The sequence below is a fragment of the Ursus maritimus genome, unplaced genomic scaffold (genome assembly GCF_017311325.1).
Source record: "Ursus maritimus isolate PB19 unplaced genomic scaffold, ASM1731132v1 scaffold_6, whole genome shotgun sequence".
Classification (NCBI taxonomy): domain Eukaryota; kingdom Metazoa; phylum Chordata; class Mammalia; order Carnivora; family Ursidae; genus Ursus; species Ursus maritimus.
In genome coordinates, this window is record NW_024426774.1 from 56,310,512 (window position 1) to 56,330,935 (window position 20,424).

The 20,424-nt window shown below is 34.8% G+C and overlaps 1 protein-coding gene across 7 annotated transcripts in view; it reads left to right on the top strand.

The window, feature by feature from the left end:
• Nucleotides 1–20,424, top strand: part of LOC103671314 (WD repeat containing planar cell polarity effector) — a 416,159-nt gene that overhangs the window by 88,126 nt on the left and 307,609 nt on the right. For 6 of the 7 annotated variants that reach the window (XM_040623423.1, XM_040623422.1, XM_008699919.2 and 3 more), the window contains exons 2-6: nt 7,737–7,821; nt 13,539–13,586; nt 14,433–14,483; nt 16,026–16,096; nt 16,373–16,432. In XM_040623423.1, the coding sequence (XP_040479357.1) occupies nt 7,761–7,821; nt 13,539–13,586; nt 14,433–14,483; nt 16,026–16,096; nt 16,373–16,432 (291 nt within the window). In that variant the 5' untranslated portion in view covers nt 7,737–7,760. Of the gene's footprint in view, nt 1–7,736; nt 7,822–11,489; nt 11,560–13,538; nt 13,587–14,432; nt 14,484–16,025; nt 16,097–16,372; nt 16,433–20,424 lie in introns of those variants that run through there. The other variant, XM_040623424.1, reaches the window with a different exon arrangement.

Below are 20,424 nucleotides of genomic sequence, written 5' to 3' on the forward strand. Positions count from 1 at the left end.
CTTCCTTCTTTGTCATTTCTGCAATTCATTAGTCCCCATATGCTGTTGATTCTTTCTTCAAAAGATGAACTGAATCTGAGTTTTTTTTATGTACATACCAATTGCTACCCTCCCATTTCAAGTTCTTGTTACTGAATATTAGTGTTACCTGTTACTGTGTTACTTTTCGAATAGGTCACTTGTATCCTATTCCTCCATTCCTCCAGTATTCCCACCTACCAGTTAATCCTCCAGCAACACTTCTGATCTGTTGATTACTTTCTCTAAAATCCCTTACCAGATCAGAAACTTGTCATTCTTCCTCGTTAGCTACCTGGCAGATGTGAAGTCCTGACGGCTGAGCGTGGCCTTCAGACTTCCTTAGTGTGGCCCTGATTTCTCTCTACTATTTGTGCACCAAACCAATTGCTTATTATTTCTCAAATAAGCCTCGCAACTTATGCTTTTGTATATTATTCCCTCATTTTTATCTCTTACCCTCTCTCAAAATCTAATAATCTTCAAATGCCCTTCTACTTTATAAGAACATTAATTATCAAACTAGAGCATCTACTGAGCACCCCTGGCCCTTTGTTGCTAAAGTAGCACTTGCCTATGGACTCTGAGAAACAAACTGAGGGCTTCGGAGGGGAGAGGGTGGGGGAATGGGATAGGCCGGTGATGGGTGGTAAGGAGGGCACGTATTGCATGGTGCGCTGGTTGTTATATGCAACTAATGAATCATCGAACTTTACATCAGAAACCAGGGATGTACTGTATGGTGACTAACATAATATAATAAATATTAAAAAAAAATAAAGTAGCACTTGCGACAAACCTCATATTGTTTTTGTGGTTATTTCATCTGTTACACTGGATTATAGCTGTTTGTAAATCTTCGTATCTAGGACTCACAGTAAAATGTCATACACCTAATGTGCTCAAGATATTGGTACTATTTAATTAATATAATTTAATTGATAATGTGATTAATATCAGACTCTCTGAGGTACTAATACCTGGTGTTTCTAACACTGTAGTCCTTTGTTGCTGTGGGTCCAATCCAAGCTTGAGGTCTTTTATTTTGCAACTGCTCTGTCCTTTTATACAAATTTTATCTTTGCTTAATTGTTAGGTTTAGTGTTGATTATTTCAAAATATTTTTTAAAATCTTAATTTCTGATAGTGTGACATTGATTATGTTCATGCATATGCTTGACAGGTATTAATATAATTCTGTGTTGATGGGATTGACAAGAGATTATGGGGGAATACATTGTATTTTATGTAGTTTGAAAATTACCTATTGATGACTAAAACACCTAATACAATTAAACCAGTGGTTTATCTTAAATTTATGCTATTTAGTTGTCTTTATTTTCGTACATTTTGAATTAGTGAACAGATATTCCTTGGAAAGTCTGTTGGTAATAAGTAGCAAGTGTATATTCTAAGTTTATGCCCAAGGAAGATTCCCTTAGGTTCTCTGAGGTATTGTGCTGATACACATTTATTTTAAATGTCTTCTTGGCACCCGATGATCATTTATCTTTGTTAAACCATAGCAGTGTCTTCTGTTTGTTAATTCTTTCCTTTCCCATCATATTTTACACTAGGGTTTTTATTTGCCCTCAAGATTCCTTGCCGAAGAAGTCAAAACAGCTGACTTAAGAAAGCACGGAAAAGGGGCACCTGGGTGGCTCGGGTCATGATCTCCAGGTCCTGAGATCAAGCCCCATGTTGGTCTCCCAGTTCAGCGGGGAGTCTGCTTCTCCCTCTCCCCTCTGTCTCTCCCCCATTTGTGCTCACTCTCTCTGTCTCTCTCAAATGAATAAATAAAATCTTAAAAAAAAAAAAAAAAAGAAAGCACAGAAGACAAGTATTTTGCAGTTTTATTTAGTGGCAAGAAATCTGTACCTCTAAAACATAGTTTTTATTTTTCAAAAGAAAATTATCAAAAGCAAAATAGGTTACAGCATCTTAGCACAGCTGTTTTTATTTTGCATGTTACTTTCTTAAAATTTAGTCTATATGGTAACAATTATTCTTAAGGCAAGTAAATATTAATTTTTTATAATGTAACCTGTTTGGGGGGGGGAGGCTTTCAACTTTTAAAAAATGTAAGTAAAAAGAAGGCCCTCTAGGATCCTCTCATCTCTGTCCTCAAAATTTGGGCTATCATAGATTCTGTCCCCGACAGGAGAACAATCATCCAGATTTAGGTCAAGATTAATTGAAATCATGCTTCTTATTCTCTCATGGAGACTGGAAGTTTAGATTCAGAATGGCCTTCTGAGACATTTGGGACTGTCACCAACTACCTTACAAAATTAAAGTAAACAGAAAATTGTAAAAGTTTAAGAGTTATTTTAAAGTAAATATGGGCATTTTGTTGTTGTTTAGGTTTTTCCTTCTGTTGTTCATTTGTATAATTCTTTCCTATATTTTCTACTCATTCTTTCATATTTCCCCTTAAATGGCTACTTTGGTTCTAGTTCTAAATTATGCATTGGGTTTTATTCCCAGAGAAATGCAGAAGGGCACTAAGTAGGGGCAGCATTTCTCAGCTAACTTTTTTAGGCACTCTCTATTTCTCTACCTTTTTAATCCCTGCTCACACTCGGATCCCACAATGCAGAATCCAGCATTCTTCTGAAATTCTTTTCTTCCCTCCTTCAGAACAACTATTTATGCACTAATACAATATTTGAATAATACAAGCTCAGTCTTGACTACTTCCTCCAGGCAGATTTTTCAAACAAGGAAATAACCAGCATTCTTTTTAACTGGTGGCATTCTTGAGTAAGATGCAAGATTTAAAGGTCTGCATTAAAAAAATATATATATATCTGCACTGTGTAAAGATGGCAAAATATCTTGAGGACTGAAAAGGATATTGGTTTGGTCTCCTCTCACCATGCCCATCTAGTTATTATTATAGATTTTTATAAAGTTGTTTTATTTGCTCCATTAATTCTCTTTAGTTTTATATGGTCTTATTAGCAGATATTTAAAGTTCAGGGGGATAGAAAGATGAATAACCCACATTTGACTATCTTTGGCCCACCTGCTATAGCATGACTCCTGCAAAACCTCCTCCTTAATTATATGTATTCTGGGGAGTCTGCAGGAGTTGTCACATGTGCTCATAAACAAGTACAGTCATTTACTAATGGACATTGGTTATTTTCTTCTAACTTGCCTCACCTACTACTTGCTAGGCTTGCTCCATCAACTGATTATTGCTGATATTTCTTCAGGTTTTATGGATTACTCCTTGGCCACCATGTCTACTTTTGCTGAGTGCGGATCCATTTTGTCTGGATACCACCACTCTTGCTGAGTATGTTAATCCAAAGGGCTGCCAGTCCTGCTTACTTTCTGCTGGGTATCATCCCCTACAGCCATTTCATTACCCTTATACCAAATGTTCCCTATGGGGGCCACAAAGAGGTCCTTTATAAATCAAAATGTCTCTCTCCCCCTTTTGTCCTGTATTTTTTTTTATTAAAGATTTTATTTATTTATTTGATAGAGAGCAAGAGAGCACAAGCCAGGGGGAGGGGCAGAGGGAGAGGAAGAAGCAGGCTTCCTGCTCAGGGAGCCAGCGCAATGCAGGGCTCCATCCCAGGACCCTGGGATCGTGACCTGAGCTGAAGGCAGATGCTTAACTGACTGAGCCATCCAGGAGCCCCTGCCTGCATTTTTTAGTGGGAAACTGAAGCAGTATCGTTTGTATATCAGAGCATTTTGAGAAATAGGGCATTTTTCTCAGTCTTCGCACCCCATTAAGACTAGACAGGCATCCTTGGTGCTAAGCTGGAAGACAAGTCCAGATCATAGACTCAAGCCTGTACTATTCTCAGGATTTCTCTGGATGTCTAAATACAAAGGGTCATGGCCTTTGCACTTGACGTTTGAAACTCTCCATGGACCTCATTTTACTTGTTCTCCCCCAAATTCTGTAATTTCTGAGTACTTTAGGACTTCTAACTTAGTAAAAATATGGGCAGTGGATCTCTTGGCTTTCAGGTTAAAAGCATTCCTTCTTCTTAGAAATAGCCAATGTGGGGATGCCTAGGTGGCTCAGTAGGTTAAGCATCTGCTTTTGGCTCTGGCGGTGATTCCAGAGCCTTGGGATCGAGTCCTACATAGGGCTCCTTGCTCAGCGGGGAGCCTGCTTCTCCCTTTGCCTACCACTCCCCCTGCTTGTGCTCTCTCCCTCTCTCTCTCTGACAAGTAAATAAATAAAATCTTAAAAAAAAAAAAAAAGCCAATGTGGATTACAAGGAAAATTATTCTTTACTCTCCATTTCTGTTATCAGGGGAAAGTTGACAAATTCTTTATTATTGAATTAACTTAAATGGAAGAAGAGAGTTTCAAGTGCAGTCTGCTTTTGATATATAAGTAAAGGTATGACCCTTTTGGCTTTAGCTATAAAATTTTTTCATATTTAATTTGCATAATAGAACTTTTTTTTTCTTTAGCTACCAACAGCTAAACTTCAGCCTTGTCTTTGCCCCCATTGTCATAAATTCTAATTATTGGTGTCTGAGTGAACACTAAATTGAAGAATGTGAGTTTTTATTTTCTAGTGTAGTCTAAAAGTTGTGACTTCTGTTGCTTAATATCAGAGGAAATATGGTCCTGTTTCATCACATCCTCTGTTCCCAGTGAAATATTAATCCATTTGTATGTCCTAATTCAAATACTTTCTCTTGTGTAAAAACTCCTCAACAAGTAGATGTTTTTCCCTCATAAAACCTCTATTGTACTTCGTACTTATTCTTTTATTCATTTCACCTTGTGAAATCACTATCCAAGGTGAGTGAGTGTATGTAATACACTTCTTGTGTTTTTTCCATATAAGTTTGCATAATGCTAGACATACTTGAGTAATACCAGTAGCAGCAACAACAATGGTAACAATAAATTAATTGAATAAAAGTGCCCTCAGAATAGTCCTGAGGTAGATACTTTATTATACCCATTTTATATCTGGGGGAACTTAGAGAAATTATGTCAGTTGTCCAAGTTGGCTAGCAAACTGAGAAGTTAGAATAAGAAACCAGGCAGTTAGAGTCTAGAATCTATACATTAAGCTTACTAACTACAAAAAAAATTTTTTTTTTAATTTATTAAGTGTTTCTTTAAACAAACATTCCAGGCCTCACCCATCCAAATGAGAAGGGTGCAGTTTATATATTCTAATACAGTAAGTATTTTGGTTTTAAAAAAGTATAACCCTAAAGTAATAATCCGGAAGTAAGCCTCATAAAACTAACTCAAAAGCAATTCCAAAGAATATGGCTTTGGAAATATTTTGAGTAATAGTAGCATCACTAGAGTCACTCCCAAGGAGACAACTCTGAGATAATGCCCAATTGAATTGAAAAACTTGTAATTAGCTTAATATCACTTTTTCTCTACTGCCTGCGGATAAGAAACTTCATCCTCTTTCATAGTAATGAGGTCCACTAGCTCTTATGCCCCATATCTGTATACAGTGGCAACCAGCTTCTGGTGACAGCAGGGTAGATCTGGAGACGGACGGGTCCTTTGTTTTCTCTAACCTTTTAAGGCCCTTTAGTTCAAGGAAGAGAGTGCACTCAGATCAATCCAAATATCTCTATTATTTTTATAGCCTGTTTCCTTGTTACCCTTTTCAGCTTCATTTTTCTATCACTTTCTACCATGCATTTCAATCTACGGCCATGCCTGGGATATGCCATCCTTTTACTCATACTACTACTTGTTCTCCCTCTCACACCTCTAGTTAGCCCGATACTAAGAGAGTTCTCTGGTTTCAAGCACAGATTCTGGAGCCAGTCTGCTTATATTCAAAGCCTGCCTCAATTACCTGCTGGCTGTGTGGCTTCTCAGTGCCTCAGTTTCCTCATTATAGGAGTAATGATGGTACTACTTCAAAGGGTAGCTCTGAGGATTAAATGAGTTAATACATATAAAATATTTAGAACAGTGCTTGTAATGAGGTCAGTACTTAGCAAGTATTGCCCCTTGCCTGTTATCACATCATCATTTTCTTTACCGTCATTTAACTGTGAACTCCTACGCTTCTTTGAGGTCCTGCTAATACTTCACATCTTCTCTATGGCTTTCTCAGAGCCCCACTGTTCCAGGCAGACTTGGCCCTTCTTTCATGCTGTCACATTGTTCACTCTGCCATTTCAGTATTGGCACACTGAACATGCATCTGTTTCTTGATTATTGTAAATACATTGACATCAAATGTAAAGGTGAAGGAATGACGAAGGAGGTTTGTACTATGTCTAAAATTATTTTGGGTTATCACCCATCTGAACGGTATGGGAAATATTTTTAGTCACTCCTAATGTTAAAGAAGCTAGGGGCTTTTTCCTCTGTCTAAAGATGTCATAAAGGGGGAGTGAAGCATGAGAGACTATGGACTCTGAGAAACAAACTGAGGGCTTCAGAGGGGAGGGGGGTTGGGGAATGGGATAGACTGGTGATGGGTAGTAAGGAGGGCACGTATTGCGTGGTGCACTGGGTGTTATACACAACTAATGAATCATTGAACTTTACATCAGAAACCAGGGATGTACTGTATGGTGACTAACATAATATAATAAAAAAACATTAAAAAAAATAAAGATGTCATAAAATATTTTTCAAGCTTTCTTTGATAGTCAGAAGTTCAATAGTTTACATATTTCTAATATATAGTGAACTATTCAGATAGTATAGTACTATATATATTTCTAAGCAAACATTTGGAAGTTATATAAATGTCTTTCAAATATTTGTAAAATGTTGACTTTTTTTCTGATTCATATTGGCCTTTCTCCAATTAGTCCAAACTAATGACATATTACTTCATGAGAAAGTATCAGTAATATCCATCACTAGCCCCTGATATTAAAACTGGGAGGAAATATTCGATGCACTGTTTTTTATCTTTTTTCTTTTTTAAGGTATTTAGAGTAGAATATCTGGATCTATCATGACATGTAGATTAGCAAACTAATCTGAATGCTGATGTGTTTTTACACAGTTTACCTTTAAGTAAATGTTTCTTATAATAGTAGCTATATACCATTTACCTTGCATATTCCATTTTAATTAGCTTGTTTGTATGTGGGAGATCAAGATATTTGCTATGTATATTAAAAATATACCACAAAATGTGTTTTATGTAATAATTACCTAACAGATGTTTCCTTTTCTTAAATGTTTTAAAAATGCTTTCATACTAAATAATTCTAAATATACTCAGAGCCATAAAAATCAACAAGTTACTGAAAATTCAAATACATATATTCTTTTTTTTTTTTTTTAAAGATTTTATTTATTTATGCGACAGAGATAGAGACAGCCAGCGAGAGAGGGAACACAAGCAGGGGGAGTGGGAGAGGAAGAAGCAGGCTCATAGCGGAGGAGCCTGATGTGGGGCTCGATCCCATAACGCTGGGATCACGCCCTGAGCCGAAGGCAAACGCTTAACCGCTGTGCCACCCAGGCGCCCCTCAAATACATATATTCTTACCACATTTCTCAGTGAGATGGCATACTACATTTAGGAAGAGTGTATTTTTCTTTTTCTAGAATTTATTTCTGGATGGTTAACCAAGGATATGTTAAAATACGAATAAACGTGGACCTCATATCTCAAATATGAGTAGTGTCAAATAATTCTGTTGTATTTCTAAGCGATCTTGATTTTATTGACAATAGAAGATAATTAATTGGCATCTCTTTTTAACTATTTTTTAAACAGGACAGAGATTTCTTCTGCCATCAGATGTCTTTCTGCTTGACTGAACTGCACCTGTGGTCTTTGAAGAATACCTTATACATTGGGGGTAAATGAGCTCTGGGTTAATATTGTTCAAATATAAGTTATAACATTGTAAGTAAGTACTAGCAAAAGTTACAGCCTGGATTCTCTGGCTAGAGTTGCATTATTTTCTCATACTTAATGAAAAATTGGCTACTGAAAAATAATTCTTTTTAGTTATTTTAAATAAGTTATTTTTTCAGCTTGAGTTAGACTTTCTGTTGTGAAATTAATTTTATTGGCCTAATATTTGTTTCCTTTTAGGGTACATTCATGTTCAATTTTTTCTTGGGATTGTTCATAATGACTGATTTATATTCATAAATATTTGCAGGCTGGTAAAGGTATTTCTGTTTGATATTAAGATAATATTTGGTAACGGTATTTCTGTTTGATATTAAGATAATATTTCAAACATACAGCTAAGATGTACAATTAATTATGTTCATGTTCTTTCACATTTTTGGAGATAGGAGTAATGTAAGTATGTTCTAATGATGCTTATTAGTATTATAGCATAAAGTATGTATTGTTAGGAAACATCTTTTAAAAAGTCTTCTCCTCTTTGATTATTCAAAACAACTCTAGTATTTAGGAGGAGAGTTTTATTTATATGCCTTTAGCATCATTACTAAGAAAATTGTTTGCCTTGCAAATGTAATTATGATTTCACTAAGTTTACTTTGCTTAAATGTACTAAGGATAGAATAAGGTAGATTTAACACACATTTGCTTCCTCCCCAAATTCTTCTAAAATGAGAATAAATGAATTAAAATAAAGAAGGCATAAACCCACAAGGACTAAGGGAATAGGAGAGGAGACAATTGCAATTGGGCAATTTATGGAAGATGGAAGGGATGGAGGAATTAGCAAAGCTTAAAAATCTGAATATCAAATGTCTACAGAAGAGAATTCCAAAGACAAAAATTCTAGAAAGACACAGAAATTTGAGAAGCCAGATACTGCAGAAGGACAGGAATTCAGCATGAGGGTGACATCAAAGGGACTTGAAAGTTTGCTTAAGAAGTAGTGAGACACCGCTCATACCTGTGGAAGTATTTAATTAGAGAGGCTCTAGACTTGGAGACATCATCCCCAGGAAAAGAAGACGGGGGAAATGTGCTGAAGTGAAAACAGTGATGAAGTGAAAACCTACATACTAATGGGTGAAGTCCTCTTAATCTCATTTGATTCTGAAATGTGTCGCAGCCAGTTATATACTTTACAAGAAAAGGAGTTTGAGGGCCTGGAGCAACTGCATGACCCCAGAGAAAAGACCTATTGACATTGACTTTTGAGGGGGTCCTCCAGTGAAAGACCCTGGTCCCTGGCTGATCAGTGAAGCCCACCAGTTGGCAAACCTATTCATGTACACAGAGCTTCTCATCAGCTTTCTAGTGCCTCATTTTAAAATATGAAGAGCAAGAAACAAAATACAGAAGTTTCAGAAAACACTGGAAAGTTATTCTGACCTCTTGGAAATTAAAAATAGAAAAAAAATTTTAAACTCAAAAGAGCAAAAAAAAAAAAATCGTCTAAGAAGAGAAAAAAAACACAGGAAGGAATTCAGCTTATTTCACTGCTAGTGAAAGTATAAATTGGTCCAACCACTTTAGGAAACAATTTGGCATTATCTAGTATAGTTGAAACTGTATGTCACCTATTGACCAGAATTCCATTCCTAGGTATGTACCCTAGTAAAAGCCCTGACACTTGTGAACCAGGAGACATGTACCAAAATATTCATAATAGTACTGTTTATGATGCAGGAGACTAGAAACAGCCCAGCAGGAGAATGGATAAATACGTTTATGCAACAGAGAAAGTGAATGCATTACAGCTGTATGCAACAGCATCAATGAATGTCAAGAATATAATGTTGGGCAAGAAAAAAATAAAAAAGTAGGTTGCAGAAGAGTACAAACAGTATCATTGTATTCAGAGGAAGTTCAAAAACAAGACGCAAAATTAAGTACTGTATTGTTTCAGAGAAACAATATATCAAATATATATGGTAATACTATAAATCAAATTAGGAGGATATAAACAGAAAATTTTAGTATAACTCTGAGAAGAGAGGGTGTAGACTAGAAGTAGGAAGGAGTACACCGGAGGCTTAAAAGGTAATGTGCTTTTTTTTAGATTTGCTGTTTTTTTATGTTATTAATCTTACATATTTTTGTATTTTATTTTTTAACATTACACATCATTTGTATTCATCCAATAATTAAAATAATTTTAAAATAAATGTTACAACAATATTTTTAGTATAACACTTTTACTTAGTAAAAAAATATACATATAGAAAAAAACTCTAAGGAGAGACAAAATATTATTAGGAGCTCTCTCTGAAGAATGGAAATATGGAACATTTAACTTTTTTGCTTGTTTTATTTTCTAAATTTTATACAATAATATATAATTTTTATAATCAAGAAAACATAATTATGTTGAAATATAAATATAGAAAAAATGAAATGAATGCTGTGACAAAAGATAAGATTACTAAATAGGAGAGAGAAGAATGCAGAGTCTCAACATTAGGAATTCTACACTTAATTATTATTCTGGGAAAAGCAGCAAAGAGGAAGCGATGAAATTATCAAAGAAATATTACTAGAAGTTTTCCTAGTACTAAGAAAATGAGTTTATAGGTTGAAAAGGCCTGTAAGTACTGAACACAATGAATGGAAAAAGACATATATGAAGGCACATCAGTGTGGAATTTCAGAACACTGAGCATAAAGAAAAAATTCATAGACCTTACAGCAAAAAAAGAACAAATGGATCACATACAAAGGGTTGGAACTCAGATTGCCCTTGGCCTTTTTAACACCAGTAGTGAAAGCTATGAGGCAATGGAATGATGTCTTCAAAATTCAGAGAGAAGTTATTTCCAACTTAGTATTCTTTTCCCAGCCAGTCAGTCAGTTGTGAGAAGACATTTTCAGCTATGTAAATACTCACTAAATTTACCTTCCTTTTCTCATTAAACTACCAGAACATTTGTGTCTTGCCAAACAAGGGAATTAAACCAAGACAGAAGAAGACATACCTGTCTAGTCAGGAAAATAGACGGTCTATGCATCAGACCTAGAAGTTAGGCAGTCCAGAATGGTACAGGAGCACAAGGCTCTAGGGGAGATGTTGTCAATGAAAAAATTATACTGATTCATTGATATGTCAAATAATAAAGATTAATTAGTGTTAACATTCTTAAAAAAGATTTTATTTATTTGAGAGAGAGAGAGAGAGCACAACCCCTGGGGGGGGGGGGCGGAGAGCAGAGAGAGAGGAAGGAGCAGACTCCCCACTGAGCTGGGTGCCCGATGCGGGACTCAGTCCCAGGATCCTGGGATCCTGACCTGAGCTAAAGGCAGATGCTTCACTGACTGAGCCACCCAGTCACCTGTGTTAACATTTTTTTTTTTAAGCAAATAAAAAACAAGGCAATTTTTAACATCAGGGAAGTTGTGTAAAAAAAAAGGAAATGCCATCATAGTGTACCTACCCCATGGTTTGGTTGTGAATGGTATTTGTGTATTCATTAATATTATAAGCACTGACTTAACCAAAAATTGTGCTCTAATTATATTGGGAGGATGGGGAGAAGTGTAAGTTAAGTGTTTGTAGGTAGGGCGGGGTACGCAGTGGTAAAAGATAACTGAATTCTCAATTTCCATATTGGATAGGCAATAGAGAATATCTACAACTGAAGAATCAAGAAAAAATAGAGTGAGAAAACTGTTTATAAATACGGAGGTATATACAGAAGAAACAGCTCATAATTGAAAATACTTATCTCTAAGGAGGAGGTATCAAGGGCTGGAAGGCTTACAGTGTGGCAGTGTTGCTTATGTTGAAAGACTTGAGCGGTATACCTGGATTTTTTAACGCCCTGCGCATGTTTGAATTAGATATTTTAAAAAGATCAAAAGCCAAAAATAGCCATCTTTTTATGCCCCCAAAGACATTGGTAATGTCCTAATTAGTGATATTTTTCTAGAAAACTCAAAATGGTATCAATGCAAATATTCTTTAAAAAGAAGTGTGAGGGGCACCTGAATGGCTCAGTCAGTAGATCTTGTGACTCTTGATCTTGGGGTGGTGGATTCGACCCCCCCAATGGGTGTAGAGATTACTTAAATAAAAAACTTAAAAAAAAAAAAAAGAATTCTGGTCCTTTATGGTCTTCATACTTCTAGAGTTGTAAATATTTGGCTGCATCTGATGATGGACTATTGTACTAGAGAATATTGCCTGTGTTTATAATGGTTCTTAGATTAAAAAAAAAAACCCACCTTTTTATTGAAGTATAGCATACATATTGAAAAGTATAAAGATCATGAGGGCATGTTTTGAACTATCAAAAAATGAACTCAACCATAAAATCATCACCCAAGAAATAAAATATTATCAGTATCTTAGGAGTCCTACTTATGACCTTTCCCAGTCACCCCTTATTAGATATTTGCAATCTATCCAATAGAAATAAACTATATTCTTTAAAATTTATGTCCTGGGGTATGGCGGGCTCATTTGGTAGAGCATTTGACTCGATCTCAGGGTTGTAAGTTTGAGCCCCACATTGGATATAGAGATTACTTGAAAATAAAATCTTAAAAAAATTGTCCCAATTAGTGGCATGATGAATAGAATGGAGCTTTAATAAGTACACAGGATTGACTACTTTGGAAAACTCTACTTAAAAAGTTAATTATATTGGGTGCCTGGCTGGCTCAGTTGATGGAGCATGTGACCCTTGATCTTGGGGTTGTGAGTTTGAGCCCCATGATAGGTGTAGAGAGTACTTAAATAAATAAATAAGTCTTAAAAAAATAAAAATAAAAATTATAACTGTAATACATTTTTTGTTTTTGAAGTTTCATGTTTCAGTTTGAGAAAGTTTGGAGCAATCAGTCACTAGGGGGCAGCCTGTACTGCTTCCACTTCTTTAGAAACAGTTGTGTCCTTTTGTTAGTAACTAGAATTTTTTTGTGTGGAGGGAAACAACTTTTACTTCAAAGAAAAAGATATTTCACTATTCACAGATAGGAATAAAATGGACACAATTATTTGATTTTCCTGTAATTCATTTGCAAGGACAGAGTACTTGGTTAAATCACTCTCGACATCTAGGAAGCCTTGCTTTGCTTTTGTACCCCCAGGAGAGCACCTGAATTTGAATGCGTTTGGAGGGTGTTTTGAGTCTCGGCAAGCTTCAGATAACTTAGCCATTCTTTCCTCTAATTTTCTCTTTCTGTCCTGCAAATTTCCCCCAAGGACGATACTAGATCCAAGCTAAACTAAAGAGAAGAAAGCAATAGCTCAGAATCCAACAGGACATTTTTTTTTCCATCCTCTAATTTCATGGGGCATTGCTTAGTGGCAGTTCCTTTTGGTAGCACCCTGTGAAAAATACCAGAGGAAGTGTGAAAGAGAAAAGTTGGTCTTCCTTGATTTCAGGTTTTTTTTTTTTTAACTACTCCTTTCCTCATGTCCTTCTAGTTTTATGTAAAGCTTTTTAAATTAGATTGATAAACTTTCCAGTTCCTACATCTCCCTAGAATAAATGAAATCATGTCCAGATACTTTTGAACGTATTTATTTCTAGTAACATAAAAAGATTTTTTCTGTCCTTGCCTACCTGCCCCGTAACTCCAGTCCTGCCATATAATATGGTTTGGCTTCTTATTCTCCAGAACTTTTTACCATAATCTAATGTTATTTCTTTTCCACAGATAGAGACATAGGGATCTACCAGTATTATGACAAGAAAGACCCACCAGGTAAAGTATCTATTCTACTCAACTAATTTTTATAAATGAAATATTGTAAACTATAAAATATTGACCATTAAAAACTCTTTTTTTGAGCTTTAGATAAATTCTAAACTCAAAAAAAGTCATTTCAGTTCTTTAGAAAAATACTGAGGTTGATATCTGTTCTCTATAAAATAAAGCAATATTGAGAAAATGCCACAGAAGAACATGAAAATATTCATTTTACTGCCAATCCACCTGATAACTGGACAGTCTATTCACATTTATCTATCAGTGTCCCAGTAGAGGGCATTGTTAATGCGTGGGTCCCACTGTTGCTGGCCTCCTGGATCCTCACCTGATATCTGAAATAGGCATTTCTGAGTGAATGATCAATTTTCTTTATCTGATTAATCCTGTTAATCCCAGAAGTTTCATGATGGGCCAAAAGGTCTTTCTAGCTCGTTACTTCCTGTTTTGGTCTCTGTTGAAGCGGCCTTGTGTGGGTATCCTGTGTGCTTAGCTTGGTGGCTAATAGGCTAACTTTATGGTTCTGATGACAGACTGAAGTGGCTTCTGTTCTGGACTTGGTTGCAGTTCTCTTCCCTGTCTGATGAGATTGTGAGCTCAGGATATTGGCCTACCTGTTGTGCTATGCAAGCCTTTTTACTACAAATTTAGGAAGTACCTGTATGACATGAAAACACCCACATCATGGCATTTTTTCCAGCTGCCTTTAGAAAATTTAGCGTAATTTATTAGTCTCAAAATGTGCATGGTATACATTATATATGTGCATTTAAAAATACAAAGTATTTTAATTAAAATAATTTCCACTTCTTTTTATTTCTTTCCTTCTTTTTCCTGCCACAGTATCAGTGACAGAGCATGGTAACTTAGAAGAAAAGCAGAAGCTGGCAGAATGTAAGTTTACTTTATACTTTTTTTGTAATTATTATAAAACTGGAACTTTAATATCCCTGAAGATTCAGTCTTAAAAAATATTTTAAGCTTTCTGCACAAATAGGAAGTGTTCCTTCCAAATTTCTTATAATTATAAATTCCCATTGTTTAGGTATATAAACATATGAGTGAAAATTATATTTGGTAAGCATTTCTAATTTAGATCATTGCAATCTCTATCCAGTTTGGTAAGGTATATGCCTGCGTAAACATAAACTTTCTTAATGAACCATATTTATATCATTTAATATATTTAAAATAAGTGTACCATACCTAAAATCTGATAAACGTTTTGTTATACGTACCATGCCTGAATTGTTAATATGTTTTACCCATTTTGAGAATATAAAATTTGTAAAAAAAAAAAAAAAAAAAAAAAAAAAAAGAAAGAAAATTTGTAATGATTAGTATTAGCATTTTATTCTTCCTAGCCTTTTCTGTTCTCAAATATATAAATATATACAATATGGCTACAATGAAAGATAGCTTTTAATGACTTGAAATTAAATATAATCTAAGTTTTATTTGGAATACAGGTGAAGCTGAAAGTCCGACTTGTTCCCTTGTTTTAAATGAGCAAGTTGACATTTGATGTTTTTCAATGCTGTATGTTGTAACTGCAATATAAATTTAAAAGTTTGCACATATGCTCTATACGTCATACGTTATGTTTATAGAATGAAATTAATTTGCTGAAATAAGATATGTAGTAATTCTGTAAAATTTAAATGTCTGTATATACTGTATATTATATGAGTATGCACACAGAATAAACACACATACATACAACTCATTTTTAGAATTATTATTTAGGAGAATTCAAAGATGGATTTCTTTTCATGATGAAGTAGATATGATTAAAATGAATGTAACATTTTGTTCTTAAATCTATTTTTAGTTTGTCTTAGGCTAACATTGAGATTCTACTAAATTTTATCTTTAAATGCATTTAAGACAAAACAAAGGCTTATCATTATTGAATTGTGTACATTTTAAAGAGGATCATTTTTGTAAAAAAGTTTTAATAGGTGATGCTTACTTTAAAATTTATATTCTGTGCATCACATTTTGTGTTTTTTTCTTTCCTCAGTATATCCATTCACTCGTAGGCATTTTCAGATCTGAGAGGGTTTCTTGCAGAATTCGGAATTTCTTTTGGATTGAACTTTTAATTATTTATACGAGAAAGTTAATTCTCTGGTAAAGAGTTGGTCATTTACAATAGGTACTAGATCCACAGGACTAGGAAACTTTCCCAGGGATTCTCTGAGCTGTGTTGGTTGTCATCATAAAATTATGATCACCGAGATTGTTTTGTGGTAAAAATCCTGTTCCTATGACAAAGCCTTTCAGAAAAAAGGCTGTTATATGATGATGGAAATGAAGCCCACTTCCTCTCAATTAAGGAGGTGTTTTATTTTAATCCTCCTAAGGCACACTGCTAAGCAGAGTTTCCTTTTTAAATCATGTTTAACTAACTGTAGTACATGTTTCATTTGCCAGCACGAGATTATCCATGGACACTCAAAAATAGACGCCCAGAAAAACTTCGAGACTCACTCAAGGAGTTGGAGGTATCTTTCCAAAAGTTTCAAAAATGCCAACAAACAAATCTGTTTTAAAACATCTTTCAACAGTTTTAATTTTCATAAAGGATCAGCTCTCCTGGTGATGATAGCTTTGCTTTTGTCTAGTAAGGAGTTCCAAAACAGTTGCATCTTTGTGTGGCATGCTTATCTTTTTTTTTTTTTTTTTTTTTTTTTTTTTTTTTGTGCTTGCAAATCAGAGGCACTCTAACTGATAACAATGTGTATAGCCAACTGCACTCTCTCTTTTTCTGTTTCCTTCAGGAATTAATGCAAAACAGTCACTGTGTGCTGAGCAAATGGAAGAACAAATATGTCTGTCAGGTAAACTGGTTTGACATACTTTTGCAGTGTTGAACCAATGGAGCTGAAAACTATGCAGTAATTGGTATTCTTGTGTTTATGATAGGTGATGGACAAAAACTTTTTTGGAGTGAATATTTCATAGTTTGAATTCTAGTCATTCTAGAACTAACATTAGACAGATTGACACAGGCCACCGGGCTGCCTCATTAATCAGTATAGTTGTAGTGACACCATGAATGCTAATAAAAATGTTTTTTTTTTTATTTAGATTTGTCTGAATGTTGTATTAGATGTTTCCTGGAATAGATTTAATCATATTTTTGAGTGGAGATAAAACCACAGGACAGAAGGTTTTTTGGCATATTCCTCTAGTAAGCATTTGTGAGTACTATGCTTATGGAAATCAACAAGTGGACTAGAGTTAGACCTAACATAACAAGACATTTGCTCTTATTTTTTGAACCCTCTAAGTTGTGCTGTTGAATATGATAGCCACCAGTCACCTGTGGCTATTTAAAAATAAATTTATACTAATTAAAATTAAATAAAGTTAAAAATTCAGTTCCTCAGTTGCACTACCCTCATTTTAAGTGCTCAGTAGCCAAATGTTGTCATATAGACAGTATAGATAAAGAACATTTCCATCACAGAAAGTTCTGTTAGACAGCACAGTTAGGGCCTAGATAGACAACATGAGCTACATGTTGAATGGGTCTAGATACAGGACATAATAATTAGTGACCATTGATCAGAAAATAATGGACAAATGGCTTAGCTTTGTTTATCAGCTTAAGAAATTCTAGTTGCCTGGAAAAGCTTACCTGTTAGTGATTTAAAGAATCATTAGTCATATTCTACTCATACATGTAATTGAAGTTATATCAGTACTACTAATAATTATAACTTTTATGGAATTGAATACCCTGTATGAATTTAAATTCTTATTTGTTTATAATGTGATTTATTTTAGGTCTACTATTCTTGTTTGAAGTTTAGGCCTATGGATCTATCCATAAATCGATAATGTTGAATTTGTAGTTATTATGAACATATCTTAACTGAGTATTTGAATATAGACTGTCATTTTAATGGAGTCTAGTTTTTCTTCATTTTTTGTTTAAACTAGTCTACTTTTACTCATGAAGGTAGCTAGTTACCTCCTCAAATGGCATAAATTATTTTTTTTGCAGAGACTGCAAGGCTGAATTAATATTATTAGCAGCATAATACTTTCTAAATTTCACTTAGAATTCTATTCAAAAGGATGAGATTATTTAAAAATTCATAAGTTGTTTTCATTAAAGTTTTAATCTAACTTTAAAACTTGAATACAAAATATGCTCCAGAAAGTTTTAAACTTATTACAACTCATTGTACTTCTCAATGCCATTACTCACCTTAAAAGCAGGCTCAAAATAATTTGACTGGAGGGCAAGCCTCCTACCCATAGTAAGAGGTCTGTCTCGTGGCCTCCACCCTCACTATTGCACAGGGTAAGTTGAAACATGTCAGGCATCTTAAAATATGCAGTGAAGCATCCCAATATGCAATCCTTTTTATTTTTTTTCAATTTTAATTTCTTTAAAAGATTTTATTTACTTGACAAAGAGAAAGTGCACAAGCAGGGGGGAGAGGCAGAGGGAGAGGGAGAAGCAGGCTCCCCGCTGAGCAGGGAGCCTGACACAGGGCTCCATCCTAGGACCCCGAGATCATGACCTGAGCTGAAGGCAGACACTTAACCGCTTCACTGACTGAGCCACTCAGGTGCCCCTAGGCAATCCTTTTTAAATAGATGTTACTGCATTTTAATTTTTAAGCAAGTTTTTGTGTATTTGTATATAGGGGGAATAAGGAGGAAGACGTCCCTCACTATTAAATTACTTCAGTGCAGAAAAGGAATTTTCATGCTAGAATATATGTAAAATTACTTCCGCAATTTATAGCAAACTGACAATAGTGGTTTCTTAGACTGTTGTACCAATGAGTAGCTTTTAATATTTCTAATGAAATTTCTCTTTCTTTATGTTCTGTCATGTTTTGTGCTTTGTATGATTGATGTTACTCCTAAAATAGACCTTTTACTATTGACACATTCTTGATGTGATGATATATTTTAATAAGATGACTTGACCTCCACCCTGCCCATCCTGATTAGTGCCCACATCTTTAGGGCTTTTGAGAGACCTCCTAACATTGTTTATCCACTTCCTCGATTTCTAAACAAGACTGTGAGCTAAAGCTTCTAAAAATATGTGTGTATGTGCATTATTCTAAAGATCTCTAATATTACAGTAAATTAAGAATTTGGTGCTCAAACTGAATTTTTAAAAGGATCCCCTTAACCTTTTGTTAGTTGCAAAATAAGTATTCCCCAAGTTACTCAAGGGTCCTCCTTTTGTGTGGTGTGGTGGCTCCAAACATAACACAGGCTTAAATTTTTATTAGTAGTTTTCCCCATATATTTAGCCCTAAAATGGTGACAACTGACCACACATACTCTTAAAAAGGGGTGAAATTGGAAGTTCTTCAGTACCTTGGTGCTAACATAGTTGAACTCTCAGTCTTTGATTGTGGCCACTCCTCAACTAATGTAAATCTTTTACCCCCCAAAATGGCAAATTTAAGACTTACAGTTGTCTTCTTTTTAAGGGATCCTTATTTCTTCAAAAGGTCCAACTGTTTAGAAATTAGCAGGGTAACTACAAAAACATAAAGGACTTCAGAGGATACATGTTGAGCCTGGATTTTTCCCTGTTGATTAATGAGATTTTATAGGTTGTCATTATAACCAACACTTAGTTCATGTTGTTGATCCAATGACCTATAAGTTGTACCATTTAAGAGTAATTCCCTCCACTTGCAAATTCAGAAGTTTATAAATCAAGACTTACCTGTACATACGTTCTGTATGAAAGTTGTTTTTTAAAGTTGGTTTTTCAGACTATGCCTATTTCTAGTTTGAAATGCATTAAAAGTATGAGATGTAATTTAGAGTTTTAGTTTCATTAGCTATCAAAATATTTCTCTCTTCTTTTTGTTCTCCTAAAATCATTTTATTATAAGAAAGTGTTGAATAATTTCCACTTTGAATTTCTTAAACCGTTTTACAAACTATTCATTTTACAAAAGAAATAATAGTTTCAGCATTGGGAGACTATTAAATTGTATACCACTATGGTGGAATTTTTAAATTCTTTAAATTATTGTGCTTTACGTCACATTCATATTTACAGGTTATTGCATAATTATTTAAAAACAATGTAATCATTAAGATAGATATAACCTCACATACATTGATTTTAGATTAAATTATTTGAATCGTATATGTATAATCAGCTACAAAAGTATATGAAATAGTAAGCTGTACCCTGATTTCTTTCTATAGTAGTTCCACATTTCCAGGTACGATTTCAAAATGCCAGTGGAGCGCCTGGGTGGCTCAGTTGAGTTAAGCAGTCAACTCTTGGTTTCAGCTTGGGTCATGATCTCAGGGTTCTGGGATGGAGCCCTGCATTGGGCTCTGCACTCAGCAGGGAGTCTACTTGGGCATTCTCTCTCTCCCTCTTCCTCTGTCCCTCCCGCTGCTCATGCTTTCTCTCTCTAAAATAAATATAGCACCTGGGTGGCTCAGTTGTTAAGCATCTGCCTTGTCCTGGGATCTAGCCCCACATCGGGCTCCCTGCTCCACTGGGAGCCTGTCTCTTCCTCTCCCATTCCCCCTGCTTGTGTTCCCTCTCTCGCTGACTGTCTCTCTCTCTCTCTCTCTCTCTCTAATAAATAAAATTTTTTTAAAAAAAGATAATAATAAATAAATAAGTCTTTTTAAAAAATGCCAAGAAAAGATAGTTTTCTTTTTTTGGTTCTTATAATGAATTACTGGACATGCTATGTAAAAATATAAATTATTTTCTAAGTCTATCACAGATAAATTGTGAGTTTTTGGAACTCATTTTATCATAATTTCCTCAGCTGTACAATTGATAGTATCATTACCTGATCTTTTCTTTCAT